This window comes from Astyanax mexicanus, chromosome 1, assembly GCF_023375975.1.
Source record: "Astyanax mexicanus isolate ESR-SI-001 chromosome 1, AstMex3_surface, whole genome shotgun sequence".
Lineage (NCBI taxonomy): Eukaryota > Metazoa > Chordata > Actinopteri > Characiformes > Acestrorhamphidae > Astyanax > Astyanax mexicanus.
The window spans coordinates 8,016,709-8,033,477 of NC_064408.1; the positions used below are offsets into that span (position 1 = coordinate 8,016,709).

At 37.1% G+C, this 16,769-nt stretch overlaps 2 protein-coding genes across 2 annotated transcripts; one reads left to right on the forward strand and one right to left on the reverse strand.

The window, feature by feature from the left end:
- Window positions 1–1,068: 1,068 nt before the first annotated feature.
- rabepk (Rab9 effector protein with kelch motifs) lies at window positions 1,069–8,452 on the forward strand. The gene is made up of 8 exons (XM_022685648.2): window positions 1,069–1,215; window positions 1,809–1,869; window positions 1,965–2,116; window positions 3,431–3,586; window positions 4,971–5,132; window positions 6,247–6,396; window positions 6,487–6,636; window positions 8,181–8,452. Exons 2-8 carry the CDS (start codon window positions 1,817–1,819, stop codon window positions 8,399–8,401), a joined length of 1,044 nt encoding a protein of 347 aa, XP_022541369.2. The 5' UTR covers window positions 1,069–1,215; window positions 1,809–1,816; the 3' UTR covers window positions 8,402–8,452.
- Window positions 8,453–9,798: 1,346 nt separating this feature from the next.
- On the reverse strand, window positions 9,799–16,769 carry hspa5 (heat shock protein 5). Its single transcript, XM_007252086.4, has 9 exons — window positions 16,616–16,769; window positions 13,868–14,018; window positions 13,520–13,751; window positions 13,272–13,409; window positions 13,067–13,179; window positions 12,569–12,959; window positions 11,241–11,478; window positions 10,969–11,136; window positions 9,799–10,825 (listed from the first exon to the last, which is right to left on the reverse strand). The coding sequence occupies exons 2-9, from the start codon at window positions 13,981–13,983 to the stop codon at window positions 10,257–10,259; spliced, it is 1,965 nt and encodes a 654-aa protein (XP_007252148.1). The 5' UTR covers window positions 13,984–14,018; window positions 16,616–16,769; the 3' UTR covers window positions 9,799–10,256.

Genomic DNA, 16,769 nt, shown 5'->3' on the forward strand with positions numbered 1-16,769 from the left:
TAATAATAATAATAATAATAATAATAATAATAATAAATAAGTATTTAATGAATGCAATAATTAATTAATTCCTTAACTCATTAACTTACTAAATATTTAAGTAAATAAATTAGTTTTAATGTTTATTACTATTTCCAATATTTCTAGTTTATTTAAATATGTATTAGTTTTTTTTATGCGAATTAAACTACAAGCTACTGTTAAAAGTTTCGGTCGCTAGGGGCAACAGATGTTGTCATTCATAAAAAAAATAAAAAAAATAAAAAAAAACGCGTGGGTGCGGTGCGTCATGATTTGTTCTCCCGCAAATCCGGCACCCCCTGGTTTCCTGTCTGATTGGATGTCTGATGGAGGACCCAGTACACACACACACGTGCCTGATTCATAATTGCGCGTGTACATATTTATTCAAATGTATTTAATATTTATTCACCTTATATTTAATAATAATTATAAAAGTAATAAACAGTTTTAAACTATTTATAACGATCTTGTCAATAAATGTATTTGTTCTTGAAAAAGAACGTCACATACATAAAACACCCTAGATTATATACAGTAAAGAATTACTACATTCAAAAAAGTTGTATCCTTTTATTTTTTTAAGGTTTAAACAATATACTAATGGATTTATGTTTAAATTAATGTAATGAATAAACTATATATATATAAAAAAAATAAAAATAAAAATAGTACATATATATAAATATGTGTACTATTTTTTTTATCTTTTTAAACAGTTTTGATCAAATGCTTTTTATTTTCGATTATTTTTTATATAATAACTTTACAGGAGAGACAAAAAACCTTCTTACCTTACAATTAAATTCAGAGGAAAAAGAAACAAGAATTTCAGTTCTAATTTCTCTTGGTTCATTTATCAATCTATTTTAACAGTGTAAAGGACAGTTTGGATTTTTTTAATGTATAGTAAACTAAACATCGTCAGAAACTGGAAATACTTGTTTTTTTTTTTTTATTGGACAGCAACGCTATATTTTCGCAATACATTCTTATCTGATTTTAAGTCAGGCAGAGTCGATTTATACCTAGGGGTCCTTTCGGGGATGCTGTTTGTGTCAGGAGGCACTGCAGGACAAAACACCCCCACACGCCTGCTGCTACACACACAGCGGGGTCTAATGTCCTGTTTTAAGGGGTTTAGCTACAGTAATATCTACAGTAGAAACACAGCTGAAGGCTCCTGTGATTCAGGTTAGTTATTATTGATTTTTTTTTCATTATTACTGTAATGTTATGTGTATTAGTTAAATGATCAGCCAGTACTAATATAAAGCAATATTGATCAATAGCCAGTTATTTATTACCTGTTCTACACATACAGGTGAACCACATCCATGAAAATTAGAGGACCCTTATGCTGACACCCTCTTACGTCTAAAGATTAGATTTAGTTTCACTGCTATACATCTGCCTTTAATTAAGATAGAATTAATGCAGTTTAAAACATTATTCTTGCAAAATGTGTATTTATTAAACGTGTTTGTATCAAAAATTACATTGCACATGTGCAAAATAAAATAACTTTAAGTATAATGACTTTAAATTGCTACCTGTGTTTAACATACTTTACATATTAAAGTAAGAACCATATAAGGCATATTAAACACTGCAAAATATGTTCTTTTGCAAATCGTTTGTAAACAGTCACATAAAAAATATTCTTGCCTTGCTGCTTCCTGTAGCTCTCCTATTGGTTGTTGACATTGTTCACGTCACTATGTTGAATAATTATGAGTCTACGATCTTGAGAAGTTGCTTGATGACATGTTTATTCTTCTTCTCAGACAGATAAATGGAGCTCCTTCCGATTCTCAGCCCTGAAGACAAGCCTCAGGAAAAGCAATGGTACAGAACTTTACTCCTCCAGTCATCACCAGCCTGTGTTCTGAGGGTCTCAGATATAAATGCTCACAGGTTTCTGTATGTGTTCGTCTGTGCAGGTACTGTGTTGTGCCGAGAGGAGCTGGACCTGGGGTCAGTGTGGGTCACACCTGCACCTATATCTCCTCACCTGGAGGGAAAGGAAAGGTGGTGATTGTTGGAGGAGCGAATCCAAACGGCAGCTTTTCGGATTCCTACGTCATAAATCTCGGTAAATACAGCCATGTGCTTTTTAACATATGCGCGACTTTTCTAAGAACATTGATTTTTGGCATTTACATGTTTAATTCTTTAGTTTGTATAGGGGAAAACTTCAGAAATAGACTGGACAAAACCTTTGCCACTTACACAGGGTTAGTATGATCATGAAAACCTGGAAAAGTCATGGAATATAGCAATTTCCAGGCCTGGATATGTTTTGGAAAAATAGAAATACCCAGAAAGTTTTAGTAAAGTCATGAAAATTTGCTCTACAAATCTGTGTTTCAGTTTATCGATGGAGAAAATCTATTTTGAGCCAACAAAATGCATCAGCTCAGAGTTAATTCAGTAATTTAGCCCTACACAATGGAGCTCTCAGGATCTGACACACATTTTATTATTAAAGATTACATGTTAACATTTTTATCAGATTAATTTTCGACCTATTATAATCAATTTCAATTGTAGTTTTGATTTTTGGTTTTATTGTCCAGGTTTGAACTGATGTTTTAAAAATCGTATGGTCATGAAAATTTCGCTTGAAGTCATGTAGTAAGTTTTTATCTACGTATTTGTGGCATGTAAGAGATCTGGACGGGATTAGTTTCTCAGGAGGTCCTGGGGTAATTTTCTATTTTATGGGTGTGATTTTATTCCCATCCGGAACGACCATGTACATGTTTTTCTCAGATGTCCTCTAAGAAAATTACAGGCTGAATTATCTACTGTTTTTCACTGAACTCTGTGGTCCTCCAGTAATTTTAGTCCCGTCCGGATGCACATCTCTGAGTTTCGTCTCCTTGCGATTAATAAAATAGCTATTTGTCTACTGCCACACTTTGGGCGCGCGTTTCCACGGAGATCCACGTAAACACAACAGCGAGTGGAAATGGAGGAGCTACTGAACGTGATGTCATGTGATTGGGAAAGCTGAAAAAAACTCACTTTTTTCAATTGTAGTCCAGATGGAAGAGTTTTATCACTGAGTAAAAGTGTGAAATATTTTTTTTACAGATGTTTCCTTGAGAGACTAATCCCGTCCGGATAGGGCTAATGTATAATTAGAATATATGGAACAAAAATTGCAGAAAAGGCTACAGGTTCATTTGCAGACCCATTTGTTTTTGTGTCCACACTGTACACAATGTCATTAGGACATTTACACCCCATGGTAGCACTGTGGCTAACTTCCCTGGAAGGAACGATTGCAAAGAAGGATCTTTTGAATGGTGGTTAACTCAGTTGTCCTCCCAAAACAAGGTAAAACAGCATCAGTTATCTCTATCTCTTGCATGTTATCCTAAATTTCTCTTCTCCTCTTCAGACAGTCATGAGTGGGACGTGCCGGAGTGGGAGGGTCTGCAGGCGAGGTATGAGCACTGCAGCTTTGTCCCTGAGACTGATCCAGAGAGTGTGTGGGTGTTCGCTGGAGCTGAACAGAGCGGAAACCGCAACTGCATTCAGGTCTTACACACCACAGGTAATTACCACACCTGATTTTGATGCATTCTGCATGTTTTCACCAACCCAGAAAAGTTTGGTTCTGGAACCCCAAAAAGTTTACTCCCAGCTGGAACCAAAGCATTGCATGCTCTTGAGTTGTACATGAGTAAAGGCGCTGGCCAGTTGTGGTTGCAGTTGTGCTGCTGCTGACGCTGATAATAGTTGGGGTCTGCGAGCAGTGTTTTGTAGCAACAGCCTCTATAGACCTGTATCTGTCTCTCAAATCCAGAGTAAAGCTCTGGTTCTGCTCTTTCTCCTGTTATCTCTATATGTGTGTAGGGAAGTTATGTACAGCTAAGGGAATTCACTAATTGTTAATATTAGTCACTGGCCACTAGGGGTGTGCCATATCGTATCGTATGCGATAATATTGCCAAAAAAAAATAATATCGTGTACGATATTATACCCTGAAATATCGTACCATATCACCCACCCCTAATTATCACATCAGGGTCGTACTTTTTTGCTGTTTTTAGCAACAAAAAAAAAATCACACTGTTCTTATTTCCCATTTTATATCTACTAGAGACAGATTATATCTGTCCTGTATCATTTATTTCACTTTAATCCTGGATATATGGAGATATTTGGAGTGCATTATTATTAGTATCATGACATTCTGGATCATTGACTTCTGTTACAAATTAATGTTACTGATTGATTTCTTGTATTATTTAAAATCTCAGTTAAGGGTGTGCGTGTGAGATATCATACCGTATGCAATAAAAAAATGTAATATTAATTTTGTTGCAGTAGTGCATTCTTGAAATAATTCAGCTTGCACATCATATCGCCAAGAGTATCGTTATTGCGAAAATACCATAAAATCACGATATATTATTTTAGGGCCATATCGCCCACCCCTACTGGCCACTGTTTTTTGTTGGTTGTACTACAATTTATCCCTTAGTCATTTTCTGCCGTGGTACCGCTTGCCACGAGGTCACAGTTGAAGCATGTTGAACTTTAACCGTGGTAAGTAGTGGCACGGTGGAGGTGTGGAGAAACAATTGAACCCAATGGGGGTCTGTGTAAAGTGGTGCGGCTACCGCGTGCGGTGTGCAAGCATCTTAAGGAGCAATCAGAGAATCTCTAAAAAGGAGAGAATAACCACTTCAGAATCTGTTCTGAGATTCTCAGGCCACCAGAGGACGCTCTTGAGTGAATCTAAAATAAATACATTTGTATGGAACATTGAACAAAAATAAAGTTTAATATAAGTTTATAGCTCTTATCAGCCTGAACGGAACCTGTTCCAGATGTCTAATAACCACTTTTAGTAATAGAGATGGTCCAATCCTGGTATATAAAGTGTATCTGTATCTGATAGTCTCAGTATGTAAGGTTTTACTGTGTTCAGACAGTGGCCCATGGAAGACAGTAGAGGTGAAAGGAATGCCGCCCAGTCCCAGAACGTACCACACGAGCTCGGCCTGCGTTGGAGACAGACTGTTCGTGTTCTCTGGTGGAGATACTGGAGCCACGCCCGTTACTGACCCGCAGGTGCACGTCTTCAACACAGGTGTCTCAGTTACTTCTTTATACTGTTTTATAAATGTTCACTGTTCCTGTGGTTATTCAAATTTTCGTACTAAAAAAGGAGTAATTGTACGCTTAACAAAACTTTTTTTATAAACGTGTTTTCATATCATTAAAAACTCAGGGTATTTCACAACCAATAAAAATTATCCAAAATTATTTCAAATTAAACTAATTTTACAAAATACATTTTACAAAATACATCACGAAATATTTTATATGTATCTTTTAATCTTTCATCAGAAATTTATCTACAGAAAATGTTTTATTCCACTAGCAGTGGAAAGCATTATTTCTTGAAAAATATAAAGAATCTGATATTTCTTGACTTTGACTAATATAACTCCCTGTAGAATTAGACTATTAATAAATTAAATCATTTAAAATAAGTACAAATAAGATAGAAATAAGCTAATTAATCTTATAGCATTCGTACCGTACAAATTACATATTACAACTAGATATACGCTGTATATATTGTATGTATTGTTGTACTAGTGCATCTCAAAAGTTAGAATATAATTGAAAAGTTACTTTATTTCAGTAATTCAGTTCAAAATGTGAAACTCATATATTATATAGATTTATTAAACACAGAGTGATCTAATATTTAGTATTTTATATAAGACCAATTGGTATTTTTGGCTACAGTGTGGGCAGTGTGCCAAGTCCTGCTGGAAAATGAAATCTACATCTCCATAAAAGTTGTCAGTAGCAGAGGGAAGCATGAAGTGCTGTAAGATTTTGTGGGAAAACAAAACTACACTGACTTTAGACTTGATAATAAAACACAGTGGATCAACACCAGCAGATGACAGACATGTCTCTCCAAACCATCACTGATTGGTGGAAACTTCACACTAGACCTCGAGCAGCTTGGACTGTGTGCCTCTCCACTCTGCTGCCAACTTTTATGGAGAAGCGGATTTCATTTTCCAGCAGGATTTGGCACACTGCCTGAGTACCAATTGGTCTTAAATAATATTCTAATTTTCTGAAACACTGATTGTTAGGTTTTCATTGGCTGTAAGTCATAAGTATACTGCATAAGTATACTGGAGGTAATAACATGCTAACTGTCTGTTTTTATTTTAAAGGAACCTCTACATGGTCCCAGCCAGAGACCACAGGGAGGCCCCCCGCTCCACGGCACGGTCACGTGATCGTTGCAGTGGGTTCCAGAATCTATGTTCATGGTGGGATGGCAGGAGAGCGCTTCCACAGCGACCTGTTCTCTCTGGATACTGGTACACATTCACTGTTCATTCAGTCAGAGCTACAGTCTACTTCATTAAATCTATGGGTCTATTTTACTGTTTTTTACTATTTTCCTGTAGAAACTATGAGGTGGGAGCGGATAAAAGCTAAAGGAGACGTCCCTCCAGGAACAGCGGCACACTCCGCCGTGGCTTTAGGGAAAAACATCTATATCTTTGGAGGAATGACTGCAGAGGGAGCCACCAACTCTATGTACAAGTTTCAGAGTGGTATGTAAGAACATGGCTGCCTCTAGAAACCCCAAAATTTACTCCTTCTTCCTCCTGACCCTCCTCCTCTTCTTCGCGATAAAGAAACTGATTTAGTAACGCCATCTTATAGCCTGTCTAAATTCCAGAGGAGTCTAAAAAAGCCACTTAAAATCGTCCTTAAAGTGATTTTTATCAGAGAATACCCAGGAAGTCTTTTAGGGATTTTGGAGTGGCATCACTGTGGGCACACCCACAGATATAATTATAATTATTACAAATATTTTGTAATATTTTGCATGACTAGCGCATCTCAAAAATGAGAATATCATTAAAAAGTTACTTTTTTTCAGTAATTCAGTTCAAAATGTGAAACTCCTAAATATTATATAGATGTATTGCACACAGTGTGGGCAGTGTGCCAAGTCCTTCTGGAAAATGAAATCCGCATCTCCATAAAAGTTGTCAGTAGCAGAGAGAAGCATGAAGTGCTGAAAGATTTCTGGGAAAACAAAACTGCACTGACTTTAGACTTTATGAAGATGCAGATTTCGTTTTCCAGCAGGACTTCTGCCTAAAGTACAAATTGATCAAATTTTCGGATTTTTGGGTTTTCATTGGCTGTAAGCTATAATAATCATCAACAATAAAAGAAATAAACGCTTAAAATAGATCACTCTGTGTAATAAATGCATGTATATAGTGTATGAGTTTCACATTTTGAACTGAATTACTGAAATAAAGTAACTTATCAATGATATTTTCTTTTTTTTGAGATCCACTAGTATATATTCACTTCTTTTAAAAAAAAAAATCAAATGTATCTGATTGGCAAATATTTTATTACATTTCAGAAATGTTGTGTTTTCTCTGTGATGAACTTTAAAGGAGTTAAAACATCCACAATTATCACAGTTAAAATGATGGCCATTTGTAGCAATTGTGATTGGCTGGGCAGCGAGTATTCTGATTTGTCCAGTTCAACAGTACTCAACCCACCCCATAAACTGTCATTATGAGCCCAATTTAAAAGCCAAATTTTTTTAGTAATTCGAGGTTAAATCTGATATTTTTAAAACATTTTTAGGCTGTTTAAATGAGCGAAATCTGTTCGGAATTATGCTATTTAACATTGCAACATTTAAAAAGTATAGTTTAGCTATTATTTAATAAAAATGTTTATTAAGAACAGATCTCCGAAGGTCTAAACATCTGTATATTAGGCTACAAGAATGATGTCTGCATGACTTTTTTTCTCTAATCTAATATCATTTAACATGGCTTAAGAATATAAAACACTTTCTGAACAAATTAATATTTTAATATTTGTCTAAACTTTAATCTTGGAATAAGATGGGTGCACTTATGCAACAAACTAAAACACTCTAAACTGCAATATACAGCAGGTTTAAATGATAAATGAACATGTGCAATACTAAAACTTAACACCACAATATCTGCTCATATAAGGTCAAGTTTAAACAGTGAGGTCAGGTCACAGCATTACGGTATCATTACTCTAAAGGCCAAATTATACATTTAAGTGTTTTATTTTATCTCTGTAGATAAACAGCGCTGGACTCTGCTGAGGTTTGAAGGTGACCTTCCTCCGAACCGGCTGGACCATTGCATGTGTGTGGTGCCGTGGAGAGAACGGACAGAAGCTGGAGGAGAAGAAAGTGCAGGAAGTTCTGCAGGAGAAACCAAACAGCTGTGCTTTGTGTTTGGAGGAATGGACACTCAGGGTGTGATATTTAACGACTGTCTGGTCACTGTAATTACATGAGCACTGTACATTTATATATAGAGATGTTTTTTAATAAATAGTAAAAGTTTAGAGAGAGGTTTTGTTTCTGCATTTTATTAGAGCGGTTGCACATATGTTTTTCTTTTGTAAATTATGGATAACATTTCTACTAAACTCCAAATAAAAATATTGTCATTTAGAGCATTTGTTTGCATAAAATGAGAAATGACTGAAATAAATATGCAGAGCTTTCAGACCTCAAATAATGAAACAAGTTCATATTCATATTCAATTTTAAGAGTTTAGAAATCAATATTTGGTGAAATAACCCTGGTGGTTTTTAATCACAGTTTCATGCATCTTGGCATCATGTTCTCCTCCACCAGTCTTGCACACTGTTTTTGGATAACTTTATGCCTTTACTCCTGGTGCAAAAAATCAAGCAGTTCAGCTTGGTTTGATGGTTTGTGATCATCTATCTTCCGCTTGATTATATTCCAGAGGTTAATTAGGTAAAATCAAAGAAACTCATTTTTAATGTCTCTTACTTTTTTTCCCAGAGCTGTATTTTCTGTTAAAGACTGTGTAAATTAAGGATTCTTCACAATTTACTTGGTTATTAAGAGTGGAGCTGTTTGATGGAAAAGGGAAAACTGGAGTGTATGTAAGGAGAGCTTTGGAAATGGCTACCAGTTACACTCCTACTCACAGAAGGTTATGGTATCACTATGGATCAGCTAGTGACTTGTTGCAAAGGCCTATATTTGAATGGATGTGCCACTCTGAAAGCTTAATGTTTTAATGATATAAATGCATTTTTTTAGGTAGTGTAGTACTGTGCTTCAAAACTTAAGGGAATCAGATTATCCATATTCGTCAATTCGAGAATTACTGCAATAAAAGATTAAGGACAAATTTCGATAGTTGTGAAAGCCACTATGAAAAGGTTAAAGTGTGTATGAATGTGTATAATTATGTGGATACTGAGAAAGAACAAATTTACTTGAGCTTTAGTTAACTTGGTCCAGTCCAATGGGTTTATACTAGTTTGCTGTTGTAGTAACCATTTTACCTAATGAGTGATAAAGCATGAAAAATAAAAGCATTACTGGCTGCATTTTATGAATTAAGAGTATTACAGTATATATTACTGATTAAAAACATATTTACTTATTCTTGGCTAAATAATACCTGGGGTACGTGGATCGATTGAATCATACCAATTATTCTAAATAAAGTGTATTGCTTAGATAACATGAAATTGTGGATTAGTTTGCAATTACACCTAAAAATCACTTTTCAAAATATTTACTTTGGTTGAACAGATTCCTAAATACTCAGAATTTATAAAAATGTTGTAGGTCCATTGTTCAATGTTTAGTCAACTTTACTAGTAAAGCTTCAAAAATGTAAGAAAAAGAAGCATACAATGGCAGTTTTGTATCAAACATTTATTCCCCACATCGTTGCAGTAGAAATGATCACTCTACAATCGCCAAATTTAAATAAATAACTTGTTAGGTTTGTGAACATGACAGTTGCCCAGGACCCAACACACCCACTACACCCCTCCTCCCCCACCCACTTCCCTCCCCACCCAACCCCTCCACATAACTCTCCTCAAACTGCCTGAGAACAGCAGCAAGCCTTAGTCCAGGCTGACTAAATCTCCACCTCAGTGAAGAGCAACATCCCTCACTCAAAATGCTCCAAGTCTTTTCAGAAGATAATCGTGGCTTTATGGTTTAATGTCCCCCTTTCACACCTTCCCTCACAATTGTCCTTCAAGTCCAGCAATATGTACACCAGAGTAATCATCTTTCCCAGAGAGAAAAGGGCACCGGAGGACCGAAACGAAATAAGCGAAGGTGTAGAGATGGAAATCACAGGTTTTCTACAACTCGTCCTTCTCACCCTGGTCTTCCTCGCCCTCCTCTGGTGGTGGACCGCCTGCGCTGCCGTAAAGCTTGCTAATGATGGGCTGTACTACTTCTTCGAGCTCCTTCTTCTTGGCCTGGAACTCTTCAAGGTCGGCGTCCTGGTGGGACTCGAGCCACTCGATCTTCTCTTCCACAGCCTTCTCAATGGCTTCCTTGTCTTCATCGGAGAGTTTGCCTCCCAGCTTCTCCTTGTCCCCCACCTGGTTCTTCAGGGAGTATGCGTAGCTCTCCAGCTCGTTGCGGGAGTCAATGCGCTCCTTCAGCTTCTTGTCTTCATCGGCAAAACGCTCTGCATCGTTGACCATGCGCTCGATATCTTCAGGGGTGAGGCGGTTCTGGTCGTTCGTGATGGTGATCTTGTTCTTGTTGCCTGTGCCCTTGTCCTCAGCGGTGACTCGCAGAATGCCGTTGACGTCGATCTCGAATGTGACCTCGATCTGAGGAACGCCACGGGGTGCGGGAGGGATTCCAGTCAGATCGAAGGTGCCCAGGAGATGGTTGTCTTTGGTCAGAGGACGCTCACCTTGGAGAAAGAAGACAAAAAACTTAAATATTCCACACATTTTAACAAATTAACCTTCTATGTGAGCTTGTTTTACTGATTTTTTTGAAAGATTTGCTATTAATAAATGAATAAACTAATAAACCAGCTCGACGTGACCTTACCTTCATAAACTTTGATGGTGACGGTTGGCTGGTTGTCAGAAGCTGTGGAGAAGATCTGGGACTTCTTGGTTGGCACAACAGTGTTCCTGGGGATCAGCTTGGTCATCACACCTCCGACAGTCTCAATACCAAGAGTCAGGGGGCACACATCCAGAAGCACAAGATCTCCTGTTGGCATAATCAAAGAACATTAGTTTTACATGAGATTTAGACATGAAGACAAGTCATATCATTCAAGCAAATAATAAATAAAGGATTTGATTAGTACTCACCAGTGTCTTCCTCTCCAGACAGCACTCCAGCCTGCACAGCAGCTCCATAAGCCACAGCTTCGTCAGGGTTGATGCCTCTGGAGGGCTCTTTGCCATTGAAGAACTCCTTCACGAGCTGCTGGATCTTGGGAATACGAGTGGAGCCACCAACAAGCACGATTTCATTGATTTCTGACTTTTTCAGGTCAGAATCCTCAAGGACCTTCTGCACTGGCTTCATGGTGGAACGGAACAGATCCTACAATGGGAAGGGAAAGGAAAACTATAATTATGTATACACTAGGGGTGGGAATCGTTTACTATCTCACGATTCGATTCGATTCCGATTTTGGGGGCCACGATTCGATTCAAAATCGATTTTTGATTCAAAACGATTTGATTTATAAAAATTTCTGCTTCTGGCTTATGAATCTTATTGAAAAAAGCCTCCAAAATATACACTGGTCCTGAAGCAGGTAATGTGTTACAAAAACAATAAAATGTGCAGGAATGTGGGTCCTCAGTGACAGAGGAATCACTGGGATATCACAATGACGTTAATGAACAATAAATAAATAATAAATAACACTGCTTTATTACCAGGCTACTAGCGGTGGTGTGTAGGTGACGCTGCTGGGCTGATGTGATGATAGCAGTGGAGCGCTAAAGTTCAGGAGCAGCTGCTGATTAACTAGTTAATTTAAGGTCGTTGTATTTCTTCAGAAAGGGAGCAGGAGGTGGAGAAATTAATTCATATTGTCCATTCCTTAATTCCTCTGTGATGAGGAGCTGAAATTAGCTCTGATTAGCTTATTGTTATTTTTCTGTTCCGCCTTAAATGCTGCAGCCCGCTGCCACCTGTAGCGTTATTTAAGGTGGAACTGGAAAGTTAGCTAGTTAGCTAGCTAACAGTTACTGAAACTAACTACTAGCGATCTTTTTTATGCTTGTTATGAAGCATTCTGCCATAAAACATTAAAACTACACGTTAATCTAAGGTAATATAATGCTTGTTCTGCCATCTTACCGGTGATTCTCAAACACCTACGCTCTGTGTGTGTCTGGAAGATCTCCGTTTGAAGGGACAAGCGCTATCCCCAGGGTTGCCAGGTCCAACAAAAATACCCAGCCCAAAATCAGTCTAAAACCCGCCCCTCAGAATCGATTTTGGGACATTTTAAATCGATTCTGAATCGTAGTAAATGAGAATCAAGATTCTTATGTGAATCGATTTTTTGGCACACCTCTAGTATACACACACAAAACTACAGAACTTTAAATAAGCTGCATTATCAGAAGTATGCATGATCTGAATATGCAGTTAACTAGCAGAGGTATGTTGCCCTTACCATGTTGAGCTCCTCAAACTTGGCACGGGTCAGAGTCTCGGAGAAGTCTTCACCCTCAAAGAAGGACTCGATCTCAATGCGAGCCTGGTGCTGAGAGGACAGGGCTCTCTTGGCTTTCTCAACCTCACGACGCAGCTTCTGCACAGCACGGTTGTCCTTGCGCACATCCTTTCCAGTCTTCTTCTTGTACAGCTTGATGAAGTGCTCCATGACACGCTGATCGAAGTCCTCTCCTCCAAGGTGAGTGTCTCCATTAGTGGCCACCACCTCAAACACACCGTTATCAATGGTCAGCAGGGACACATCAAAGGTACCGCCACCGAGGTCAAACACCAAGATGTTCTTCTCGCCGTCCTTCTTGTCCAGACCGTAAGCAATGGCAGCAGCAGTTCTGTAGAGGTAAATGATATGCATTTAATATACTACTCTGGATTAAGTAAAATGCCACTCACTATATGCATTTTTAAAAGAAATAAAATGTTTAAACAAAGCACTTACGGCTCGTTAATAATTCTCATCACGTTTAAGCCAGCAATGGTGCCAGCATCCTTGGTAGCCTGGCGCTGAGCGTCATTGAAATAGGCAGGGACAGTGACCACAGCATGTGTAACCTACAAAAAGGAGAAGATTTATGTTTAATGACCATCCCAAGGGTTTTCCACATGGATCCAAAGGTTTATAGAAGATCCACAAGGATACTCACCTTCTTTCCCAGGTAAGCCTCAGCAGTCTCCTTCATCTTGGTAAGAACCATGGCAGAGATCTCCTCAGGGGCAAAGGTCTTCAGCTGACCAGCTCCAATGTCAACCTGAATATGGGGTTTGCTCTTCTTCTCAAGAACCTAGACAAAGAAGAAAAAATAGATGAAGAAATGTTAAGTTTTGGTCTTTAAATATCAAAAAATATCAGTTCAACACCAAGATTTCAAGCCACAGCAGAAAAGCAGCACACCTTGAAGGGAAAGTATTTGACGTCCTGCTGCACAGAGGAGTCACCCCACGTACGACCGATCAGCCGCTTGGCATCAAAGACAGTGTTCTCAGGGTTGGAGGTCAGCTGGTTCTTGGCAGCATCACCAATGAGACGTTCACCCTCACTTGTAAAGGCCACATAGGAAGGAGTGATGCGGTTTCCCTGGTCATTGGCAATGATCTCAACACGTCCATTCTTAAACACACCAACGCTGTAAGAGACAAACAAAAAGTGGGTTCATATGCAATATTACACCAGTCGAATGCAAGCTTTTACGCATTGCAAACACCCAGAAGACCCAAAAATCCAAATCCATGTCATACTTACCAGGAGTAGGTGGTTCCAAGGTCAATTCCCACTACGGTCCCGACATTTTCCTTTTTATCATCGTCGTCGGCATACACGCAGCCCACCACCAGCATGAACAGGCAGAGGATCTTCATTTTGGTGTCAAATCAGCCAATCACTTAATTGAATTCTGTGAAGGAAAGCAAAATGCAGGATTAAAATCAGTTTAAAGCAATGTTAGCTCACTTTAAACACTGTCCACATTAAAGAGTATAAGGGGCCACACAGACATGATTCTTATGGATGGAAAGTTGAGTTCAAGGGTGGAGGTTTGAGTTTAAAAGGTGGAGGACTGAGTTTAAGAATTTTAAGGACGGAGGATGCGAGTTTAAAATCACAGAGAACAGAGTTAGGGGCTGCATTTGAAGATAACATAAGACTGAGCCTAAAGAAGGAAAATTGAGTTTAATGACGAAAGATTGAGTATATGGATGAAGGATTGAGACTAAGAACAGAGAACTAAATTTAAGGATTGAGTTTAAAAACATAGGACTGAGTTTAAGTACGGAGAATTGAGATTAAAAAGTAGAACTGAGCTTAAGAATGGAGAGTTAAGAATTGGCTTAAAATTAGCTAAAATGCAAAATTTAATAAGTAAGAAAATCAAAAGTTTAAAATTAAGCCATTAAAGCAAAAGGCTTCAGCAGCTAAGCAACACGTTACAGGAAAGATAGGTTAACTAGCCTGGCCTACAAATGGCTTTAATTGATATGCCAAGCTAAGCTATGCTAACGGGCTGGTAGATAGAAAGGTTAGTGATAAATTATGTTTAAAATATACCAGTTTAACAGGACAAAGTGACTTAAATCAAGATTCAATTCACCTTAAAGCACTACTCCTGTTAAAATCATTATTGTACGCAACTCAAACTCTGTATATTCGCCTAATCTCATCAAGTTAGCGTTAGCTAACCTAGCATAGCAATGCTAAGCTAAACTATGCTAAGATAACGTAACCACTACCGGTGTTCTGTCGAGGTGGCCACAGAAACCGCTAACGCGAACTAGCTTAGCTTAGCAAGAATACAAGCTAAAATGGGTCGTAATTAAGCTAAACCAGCTTTAAAATCAATCAACATGATTAAAAGGCAATTATCTGTGATGTATAGGTTAAATTTCACATTTAATCGTAATATTGATTATTTAAAATATTATAAGAGAGTTAGCATTAGCTTAGCATAGTTAAATAGCGTTAGCTAGCTAGCTAAGCTAGTACCTCCAAGTTCAAGTGCCCTTTCTGGAGTGTTCTAGAACTAGAACCGAAATAGGGCGAATACAACAATATTAGCTACAATTTCTTTAAAATCCTAAGAAAACTAAAGAGAAAAGTATTTTTAACTAAATTAAAGGGTAAATATTTTGGGTGCAATTTATGTAATCAAAGAAAGAAGCTTAAAACTTTAACTTCAAGTTCAAGTGCCCTTTATAGTGTGCACTTATTAACTAGGGTTAACTTAGTCTGTAGTACGATAACGAATGAGCACGTTTTTATTATAAATAATGCTGAAAATACAATAATATGTGCCAAAATACAGAATAAAAACGTGTTATTTTTTATAGATAATGCTAACAAACGTGAGTAAATAAAAACGAGTAAACAATACCCTTTACAGCTATAGTTCATGACCTATAATAATCTTTATTCCTGCAGTTAATAAACTTTCCCAACATTAAATATGTAGTGTATATTGTTTGTTGCAGTTCTGTTATCATAGCCTGCAATGTGTTGGTCATGCAATGTTAAACAGGACATTTAAATAAAAAATATATATTAATATTAATATTTGTGGGGAAAGCAGCTTTCACCTAAAAGCATTAAACATTAGATTAATTGTAAGTGCATAAGCTCTTCCCAATGTTATCTAAGAACCTTAACGTTACTACAACATTTTACAATGTTTCAACATTAACTCATGCCTATTAGGCAATGTTTAAAATAATAAAGCTAGTTTTAAGATTGCCATTCTTTAAAATTAACATTAAAAGATGCAAGCTATTGCAACCAGCAAATTAAGGTTTACTTTATGCCATAAGGGTTGATGGGTAGGTAATGAATGAACACATTTTTTAGTATAAAAACTACCTTGAAAGAACGTGTGCCAATATGCACATTAGGTAGATTAGATAGATTAAAGCAAGTTTCAACCAGAGTATCTACTCAGTAGAAGTTAGATAACCTACATTTGGAAAATATGAATAATAATCCCTTTTATAATAATAGTTTATAACCTGTAAGAATCTTTATTGATGTTAAGTAAAAATACAACATATGCTTGTATTTCAGGTTCAAACGTCTAAAAGTTAGAAGTTAATTTATGCTATCTTTATCAGATACAATTAGTCAATTAGTTAATATTTTAAATGCAATAAAATAAAAAGGTTACTTAAAATACAGTGCAAATGAACTCCACATTAACTTGTGTTAAAGTGTTTTATTAATTAATTAATGTGTGTGTGCAGAAATAACCTTAAAACACACACCTAACCTAGCTAAGTGCCAAGATTAGGTACATAAGATAGATAAATAATAATATGGTTTAATAGCATAAATTAACAGAATAATAGTGTATACATATTTAGTTTATATTAATGCAAACCTAGCTACAGAACTGTAAACTCAAGGATCACTCACTTAGGTTAACTACTAAAACAGACTAACTTTAACACAATTACAGCCAAATATATGAGAGAAAAATGATATAAATCAACAAATTAGATTAAAACTTACCTTTAACAGCTTTAATATAAGAATAATCTGAGAGTGTTGAAGCTCCAAACGCACTGTAGCAATAAGATTAGCCCTCTGTAAGTCTGTAAAACTCTGTAATTCTCTATCTGCTGCTGTTCTCTGTGTATCAGTCTGAGTGTGAATGCTGGATCTG